Raw genomic sequence first — 9,346 nt, 5'->3', positions numbered from 1 at the left:
CGGCTCTTGTCTCCGTGAATACAGTAAGAAATGATGGTAACTTTAACCACATTTAACAGTACATTAGCAACATGCTAACGAAACATTTAGAAAGACAATTTACAAATATCACTAAAAATATCATGATATCATGGATCATGTCAGTTATTATTGCTCCATCTGCCATTTTTCGCTGTTGTTCTTGCTTGCTTACCTAGTCTGTTGATTCAGACGTTGATCCAGACGTTTTGCCCTTGTCTAATGCCTTTCATAATGATAATGTTGGGACCGTGGGCTGGCATATGCAAATATTGGGGGCGTACACCCCGACTGTTACGTAACAGTCGGTGTTATGTTGAGATTCGCCTGTTCTTCGGAGGTCTTTTAAACAAATGAGATTTATATAAGAAGGAGGAAACAATGGAGTTTGACACTCACTGTATGTCATTTCCATGTACTGAACTTTTGTTATTTAACAATGCCAAGATAAATTCAATTTTTCATTCGAGGCCACCTTTAAAATGTTATGACCAATCCTAAAAAGGAAATTTAGATGACTACCTTACAGTCTAAGCAGTTTGTGCAACCTGCCACTGGTTTTCAGTGTTTTTCAGGATGCAGTCAGCCAAAAGTGGGACATCCAGTTAAATGAGACAAATACATTTCATCATCAATTGCCCTTCATGTATATAAATTTCAGGAATCAATTGATGTAACAGTTATTAATAATTGCCAAAAGGGCTTTAATCATTTTGTAAGTGGGACAGAAGCATCAGGTAAATTATCAGGTAAATACTTTTATATTATAATCATAAACCATCCTAGTCTGAAAATAATGACCAATAATAATTAACATTTGTTTTTAAATAATGTAACATTAAAATTAAACTATTAAAATCTGTATATTTTAAATCACAAGTTGACAGGACAACTGGAAATCCCCAAAATACAACACATTCTCAACAACAGAAAATAATTATGTAACAAACTGTTACTGAATTAACTTTTTCATTTTAGTGCATAAAATGTAGACTAACAAGTCTTCAGGATATGGATGTGTTGCAGCAGACGCCTATAGATTAGTGGTATGAGTTTCGCTTAGAAACCACATTGAACTCACTGCGACAGTTTTCCGTGATGCAACGAGGAAAACAACATCATGCAATGATTTGTACTGTGAGGTGTGAAAACATGCATACATCTCCTGCTTCCTGTGAGACAAAATAGCCAGACAGTATTGTACAGTTTCACAAAACTTCCCCTGTGAATGAATTTTGGAGCCTTGGAAATGTTGCTTAACTTTGTATGGTTATGCATAACCCACAGAAGGGATTTCAGGACACCCGGATTGCTGCATACTCTGAAAACTCCTCTCTTGTCGGACGGGGTGCAGTAGATGATGGTGTTGGTGTAAGGTGGCTCAGAGATGCATATACAACCTGGCTTAAACTGTTATCTCTCCTGTTGGACAAAGAACCATCACCCCCACAATCTGACAGATGTGACTGTACAGGTGGTAATGTGTTGCTGTCACGAGAGGGCCGCTGTTTTTCCTCCGAGTACTGGACACTGACAAATTCATCACGCTTCAGAACACTGGGTCTCGGTGACGACAAAACAGATGTTGCTGTGTACTGCAAACATAACAGGATAATCGTTAATGTATAGTGCATATGGGTGTGCAAAATTTAATATTTATGAGTTAATTTAATAATTTAGTTAATGAGTTGAACTGGAACTAGAGGTGGAATTTACTAAACTGCAATTAAAAGAAATCAAACAAAGTCAATAGAATATTACAGAAAATGTGTTTTTTTTTTTTTTTTTAAGGTTCCCATCTTTTAAGCTCCCTTTGTTTGACTTCATTTTGAAGATTAAATTAGAGTTATCTCCTTTTGGAACAAGATGTGAAATGATAAGAAGAAATTTCTATAGGTGGCATTTTAAAGATTCATGATTAATTGCATGTGTGATAAGGTGTTTATGAGTAATTTATTAAACAAATATTAAAACTAAAAGCAGTTTATACATTTCTTTCAATCTATATTCATAACATCACAATCACAGTATAATTCTGCATTTTGCATACCTCAATTCAAGTACAAAAACTGAATTCAAAGCATTTTTTTTTTTTTTTACAACACTAATCAGAGTAATTTATAAAATACGTACCTGAACCTGCGCTCTCTGTGTTTTCCTTCTTCTCGAAGCTGACAATGATCATTAAAGGGACAAAGTGAGGGTCATGCCAAAACTTAAATATCTCAAAATAATAAAAAAGGAGAAAATGACTTACTTTTAAATCCATTAATACACAGGATAAAGATGAGTATTAATATGAGAACAGGAATCCCTACACACATACAGATAAAGAGATACGCCATCCACCATGGCTTTGAATCAGAGCTGATATCAGTGTTGTCTCTCTCAGTGCTTTCTTTCTCTGATGTAACTAAGAAAAGAAAAACTAGTATCATTTTCAAAAAGGAGAATGTTTATTTTAAGCTGGAACAGCATACAGTAATACTACAGTAATAATACCCCCAACCCCACCCCCCACCCCCAAACTAAATCATTTGCTGTTTTTGAAAAGAACATGCATGATGCACATCACTCTGTGATTAAATTGAAACTGCTCTTACTTTCAGTGCAAGACATTTCATCTCCCAGGCTGTCATCTATGGAAGTTTTAAAACTGCTTTAGAACTGTTTAAATTTCATTTGAAGTTTCATATAGTTACCAAAGCTGGTTCTGATGGCTTTAGCCTTACATAAACATAAAAACATTGATAGTAAATAGTTACCTGGGACAGAAATATTAATATAATGACTAACTGCTGACGAGTTTGGTAACTGTAGTTCACATCTGTAGAGGCCATCATGATTCTCCGATATATTTGTGAAAGTTAAATATGAAGTCAACAGATCGGGTGCTGAAAAGATCTGTGATGATGACATTTGACCTGTTCCAGACACTGGAATCCATCTTTTCAGGTTTTCTTTAGTCCATGTAATATTGATTGTCTGATTATCACAATACTTCAGATTGCAGGAGATCTTGAAAGGCTTGTTTATACAGGCTTTATGAACAGCCCCTCTCTGAACTTTAAAGACAGGACATTTGGGGCCATGACCTAAAATTAAAAACATTGCAGCAAATGTATGAAGACAATAATAACAGTGTAAAGTTACATTATTAATACAAACAATTACAAGGTTCAAATGAGACAATGCTATGGAAATGAACAAACTTTACACTTTCATGCTTTGCTGTATGCAATAGCAAACTGTTCTAATAGCAAACAGACTATAAATTCCCAACTGCAACGCAACTTTTAAGCATATGTTACACTAAAATGTTACCCTGATTTATGTTATGAAGAATTTTTTTTTTTTTTTTTTTTTTTGCAATAATATCTACAAATGAAAAGTGTCTGGAAATCTAAACTAAGGTTGTGGTTGTTTGTTATGTCACCTAAAAAAACCCCTTTGTACTCTAAAATATATTTATTGAACGCATGTTGCTCCACTTGCAACTTGCAACTGTTAATTGAAAAATTCTTTCTGCACCACCACATTTTATTAAACTTTAACTAAAATCACATTGAACATTTTTACCTTGAACTCACCTTGTGCGTCAGTGCTCACATGGAGCGTGAAAACTACAAACACAGCCAGGAACAAAGCCGTCTTCCTCCGGTATAGCCAATCCATCTTTGACACAAGCTAGTTATGTCAAAAATGGTCTCAAAATATAAATTAATCCAGTCTAATCCTCACAGTCACCATCCAAATCACACAACTAAACACTTATTTCTGTCACTCTGGCATTGTGCTCTTCATTCTTATACTTGTGGTTTCCATTTCCTTTACCTACGCAGCATGCACTCATCCTGCTCCGTGTGCTTTTGCACATGTAATGAGTGAGCTTCACATGATTTTGGACAGGAGAACTCATTTGCTCTGTGGTTTTGTTGTTTTGCATACTTGATGCACAGTTATTGCACCTTACTGGAGCACAAATACCCTTTGCTTTTTATACAATGTAACTGAAAAGATAAACTCTCATACATTCACATTTTGTTAAAATAACAAGATATATTAAATATTTAATAATACTTATAAATACTTATAAAGGTTCTTGCCTGGTTAATATGAAAACTCCATTAGAATTGTCATGGTTTCTGTGTGAACTTATACAAAGCTCATTCAACATAAGTCCATGCAACTAAGCATGTGACTGGAAGAGCACATTGTGTGTGTGTGTGTGTGTGTGTGTTACCATGATACAAGACAATATGTTAAGTATGGTACCCATTTCAAAGATATACAAAAAAGGGACAAACTTGTTTCTGTAACACAAAACAATGAAGTATAAAATCAAGCAGTTTTGAGTTATAATGTCCATTTAATGAAAAGGTATGTCACAAAAAAATGTTATTGTGACAAATAAAATCGCAAGTGTAAAAAACAAAGCAGAATTACAAGAAAGTTTCATGTAAACACCTGTATTGCTGCATAATCAACATGCAATCTATTGGAACGGTGACAACAATGTACAACTAATTCAACATCAAAGCTACAAGGTGTTCAACTGTTTTAGCTGAATAGGGGCGAGATCAAATAACATTTCTTAAGTCTTCCTTTAGTCCTTTGGCAGGCATTTTATTGAAAGATTATGTGTATTTTCTGTATATTATCTTTAGTCAGATGGATTTACATTGTGACTGCACCTGAAACTGTATAACAAAGAAACAATGTTCCTCAGGATATATATCTTGTTTGACCACTTGGATTTCAAACTATTGTTTGTAGACCTTTTGTCTTGACAAAACTGATGATTTAATTATCATTAAATTATGTTGCCTGGCAATCAAATTAGTTGTTTATTAACTAATTGACTATTGACCATTGTGAAGTTTGTGGTTTCTAGTCCACTGTCTACTGACAATCTTGAATGTTTAATTCAGTGTTGCTGAGAAACGAGACCCCTGGTGATTTCTTCTTCTTGCATGTTTAAATGTACTGTTTCATCAGTGCCACTAAAATTCTTAGTAAATTTATCAAAGTTATTTGGTCTTTAATGTTTTGTTTTAAAAATATTAGCAAAAAAATATTTGTAATGCAGTTCGTATATATGGGAAGAAGGAGGCGGGAATGAGCGAACGTTCACACACTTAAATAAAAAATAAACCAATACAAAATGAAAGTAAAATGGCGGCAGTTCAGCAAATTACGTCATGCAGATGGTGCATGAATGCGGATGGATGAAGTATACTCTGGGCTTTAGCAATCAAGCCACAAGCCTTGCCCTGTTCTCTCACGGCTCTCGCCCCGCCCTGCTTGTCACGATATTATTTATCATCATTCATGGAACGTATTTCTGAAACATTTTAGCTGGGTGTTAGTCAATTGTTTTTGAAACATTATACTTTTTTTCAGATGGTTTAGGTCTGTGTGACAAAACTAGCCCAATGGCCAGTCAAATAAAGCCCAAAAGTAGCCTAATGGAAATATCCCAAACATCGAAACTCAAAATGCCACTCCCATTAAATACATATTTTACAGTCACTGTTATGCAAAATGAAACCAAGTATATTGTAGTGATCATAAAAACAGCTCAAAGGTTCCCTACCAGTAGCCCTCCTGCACAAAACTTAACATCTAGCACAGTTTTATTGGTAGAATATATTCAGATACAAGTATTTCATTCAAATATAATTTATGCAATATGCCAAACCTTTAATCCGTGGGTGAAAAAAAAAAAAAAAACTTGCGGCAACAGTTTAAAAGTATAACCCCACTTGGCAACCCTGGATGGTTCATAGAACATCCAAATCCCATAATACTTGCAAGATGAGAAAATAGAGAAAACATTCCCTTATGTTTTCGCTAACATTAACATAACCAAATAAAAAAATAAAAAACTAGTACTTTGTATGGCCTCCATGATTTTTAATGACAGCACCAAGTCTTCTAGGCATGGAATGAACAAGTTGGCGACATTTTGCAACATCTATCTTTTTCCATTCTTCAAGAATGACCTCTTTTAGAGACTGGATGCTGGATGGAGAGTGATGCTCAACTTGTCTCTTCAGAATTCCCCATAGGTGTTCGATTGGGTTCAGATCAGGAGCCACTGAATCACTTTCACCCTGTTCTTCCAACAGTGGCCTTAGATGTGTGTTTAGGATCATTGTCATGTTGGAAAAGTGCACGACGACCAAGGGCACGGAGTGATGGTAGCATCTTCTCTTTCAGTATAGAGCAGTACATCTGTGAATTCATGATGCCATCAATGAAATGCAGCTCCCCGACACCAGCAGCACTCATGCAGCCCCACATAAGGACACTGCCACCACCATGTTTCACTGTAGGCACCATGCATTTTTCTTTGTATTCCTCACCTTTGCGACGCCATACAGTTTTGAAGCCATCAGTTCCAAAAACATTTATCTTGGTCTCATCACGCCAGAGTATAGAGCCACAGTAGTCTTCATCTTTGTCAGCATGGGCCCTGGCAAACTATAGGCGGGCTTTTTTGTGCCTGGGCTTTAGGAGAGGCTTCTTTCGTGGACGACACCCATGCATGTCATTCCACTGCAGTGTACACCCGCCATATTGTGTCACAGGAAATAGTCACCCCAATTTGGCTTTCTACTTCTTTAGATAACTGCAGTAAACTTGCATGCCGATTTTCTTCAACCCTTCTCATCAGAAGACGCTCCTGTCGAGGTGTTAACTTCCGTGGACGACCTGGACGTCTCTGTGAGATGGTTGCAGTTCCTTCTTTTTTAAATTTTTGTACCACTTTTGCTCCAGTATTCTGACTGATAAGTAAAACTTTCCTCATCTTCTTGTAGTCTTCACCTTTCTGGTGTAAATAAATTATTTTCTTTCTCAGGTCTTGTGACATTTCTCTTCCATGTGTTGCCATTGCTGACAGCATGAAATGGGAAGGGGTTTTAACACACTTTTATAGTCAACTGTCTGCTGGACACCTGTGTAATGAATAATTAGACTCACCTGTGGTTGAATTCTTGTTAAATTAGACATTTCTTGTCTAAAATTTAGCTTTGCTCCAGAGACTTTCAGTGGGGTGTACTCATTTTTGCATCACTCTAATTTGAGTAAAACTGAACATTTTGTTCTCTAAGTTATATTATTGACCTTACTTTCATGTTATAAGTTAAACAGATGTTATATAAAACTTAGTCTTGTCAACATTTTGGAAATGGTTTCTGTGTTCATTGACATATTGTTTAAAATGTTACTTTTCAAAGGGGGTGAGCACTGTATGTAGCTTTTTTCTCAACACTCAAATGCTTTACATTATAAGGAGAAAATCTCCTCAACCACCACCAGTGTGCAGCATCCACCTATGATACGCCACAAGCCATAGTGCCCAGAACACCCAGAGAGATTGTCATATACAGAGAGAGAGGCAGAATCAGGGAAAGGATAAGAGAAAGAAACCACTGATTAACAGGGAGGATGAAGCTGTGGCATGTTATATGTACATTAGGAAAACGTGGATTCCCCCTTAGGATGCGGGACAAACAGAAACTGGCCTACCAATTTGCAGAGAAGAAGACTTAGGGTATTCAGCAAAAAAGAGAAAAGACTGGCTACAAATGGTTTCAGGGTTTTTTGAAACAAAACAAGAACCTGAGTATGCGAAAACCAGTGGCACTCTCAGCCTCAAGAGCTGCAGGGTTCAACCCCCCTGTGGTGAAAGATTGGTTTGAAAAATATAAGAATACAATTGAGAGTCTGGGATTGGAGAATACTCCCGATCACATATGGAACTGTGACGAAACAGGGATCTTCAGGTCAACTAAGGTGGTTACTGATGTTGGGTCACCTTGTTTTGAGGTTACCGATGGTAAGATGGGCGAGACTACGACCTGTTTTGCCAGCATCAATGCTGCTGGTGGGTATGGACCAACACTCATCATATTCAAAGGCAAGAGGCTGAGGACAGACTGGGTTTTTGGGGCTCCAAACAACACATACCTAAGGATGTCTGATAATAGGTGGATAAATGCAGAGTTTGTACAAACACTTCCATGAATTGATCCATGGCCTCACCTGCTCTTTGTTGATAGTCATGCCTCTCATGTTTACAACATCGACTTTTTAAATATTATGAGGCAGAACAACATCTGTGTGTTTGCCCTGCCTCCTCACACTACTCACTGTCTACAACCAGCAGATAGAGCACTGTTCAAGAGCTTAAAATATTACTGGAGGCTTGAGGGATGAAGGATCACGGCGGAGAGTGGAGGGAAGCGGCTTGACAGGGCATTGTTCATGCCTCTGTTTTCTAAGGCCTGGAAGGAAGCTGATACACCATCGAATGCCCAGTCTGGATTTCGTGGGTCAGGGACTTTCCCATTCAAGCCGGCCAAGATCAATAAAAATCTTTTCATACCATCTCAAACAACTGAGATCCTTTGGAGAAACTCCAATGGAGCTAGATGAGGTGCCCCCTCCTGCACCAGAAACCCCATGTCATCCTCCATGTGGTGATGATGATGATGATGGGGATGATGATTCCTGCCATCCACAGATGCGGGATCTTCCAGAGCACACCCCTTGCCACCCTCTGCAGGATGCTGTTCAGCCAGAAATCTCGCCTGCTCCACAGTCTCCACAACACCTTCCACTGTCCATCATTGTAACCCCACCACCTCTGTCAGAGGAAGTTGAAGTGGTGACAAAGCCAGATGTCTCCTTTGAATCACTGATCACACTTCCTGTCGGAGAACGCTCAACTACCAGGGCAAAGCCTCCTTTCTATGATTTGACCAGTGATGCCCATTTTTCTTTCATCAAAGAGAGAGGGGTAAAGAACAAGGGAAAAAAGCAAAAAAAAAAAAAGACAGGTAAACCAGAATGCTTGTGCTATCTACCAGCATTCATATGGTAACACAGAGGACCCCAAGGCCACAGAGGACTGGCTTTCTTGTGCAGTCTGTTCACATTGGTTCCATGAAAGCTGTGCAGAGAACAGTGGGGTTATAGATGATGATGGTGTCTTGACATGCAAGGACTGCTTGTTTCCAGAGATGTAATGAGTTAACCTCTGCAGGTTGTTTTTATTAAGGTAGTTCTCAAGGTTTGTGCATGCTGGTGGTTTTCAAAAAGACTGTTATGAGTCAATGCGTTTGTTGTTTAGTAAAATAAACTAGAGAACCATCAGGAATCTAGGCCTACACAACATAACAAGCCTATGATAACAGTTGCTTAATGTCTATATAAAAATTGCATCAAAACTATCATATTGTATAATTTGTCTGATGATGTTCAATTATACGTTTCATTAATTCAAGTGAATTACTAACTTAAGAAGATGTTATTATTC

General features: G+C 37.5%; 1 protein-coding gene across 2 annotated transcripts; it reads right to left on the bottom strand.

Moving 5' to 3' along the window:
* Window positions 1–390: 390 nt before the first annotated feature.
* si:ch211-214p13.8 (B- and T-lymphocyte attenuator) lies at window positions 391–4,181 on the bottom strand. Of its 2 annotated transcripts, XM_048193062.1 has the most exons (6): window positions 3,609–4,181; window positions 2,784–3,113; window positions 2,622–2,657; window positions 2,276–2,431; window positions 2,152–2,189; window positions 391–1,613 (listed from the first exon to the last, which is right to left on the bottom strand). In XM_048193062.1, exons 1-6 carry the CDS (start codon window positions 3,691–3,693, stop codon window positions 1,314–1,316), a joined length of 945 nt encoding a protein of 314 aa, XP_048049019.1. In that variant the 5' UTR covers window positions 3,694–4,181; the 3' UTR covers window positions 391–1,313. The 2 variants fall into 2 exon arrangements, with proteins under 2 accessions (XP_048049019.1, XP_048049020.1); XM_048193063.1 differs by lacking the exon at window positions 2,622–2,657 and having other exon boundaries at window positions 3,609–4,180.
* Window positions 4,182–9,346: the final 5,165 nt, after the last annotated feature.

The sequence above is a fragment of the Megalobrama amblycephala genome, linkage group LG6 (genome assembly GCF_018812025.1).
Source record: "Megalobrama amblycephala isolate DHTTF-2021 linkage group LG6, ASM1881202v1, whole genome shotgun sequence".
NCBI classification, from domain to species: domain Eukaryota; kingdom Metazoa; phylum Chordata; class Actinopteri; order Cypriniformes; family Xenocyprididae; genus Megalobrama; species Megalobrama amblycephala.
This window is presented reverse-complemented; position numbering and strand designations above follow the sequence as displayed.

Bases quoted from the DNA above. Each gene is read 5' to 3' on its own strand.
- si:ch211-214p13.8 (XM_048193062.1), bottom strand. From the start codon at position 3,693: ATGGATTGGCTATACCGGAGGAAGACGGCTTTGTTCCTGGCTGTGTTT. The intron at 2,658-2,783 runs GTAACTATTTAC...AAACTTCCATAG, and splicing joins TATTAATATTTCTGTCCCAG to ATGACAGCCTGGGAGATGAA. The intron at 2,432-2,621 runs GTAAGAGCAGTT...TTCTTTTCTTAG, and splicing joins TGAAATGTCTTGCACTGAAA to TTACATCAGAGAAAGAAAGC.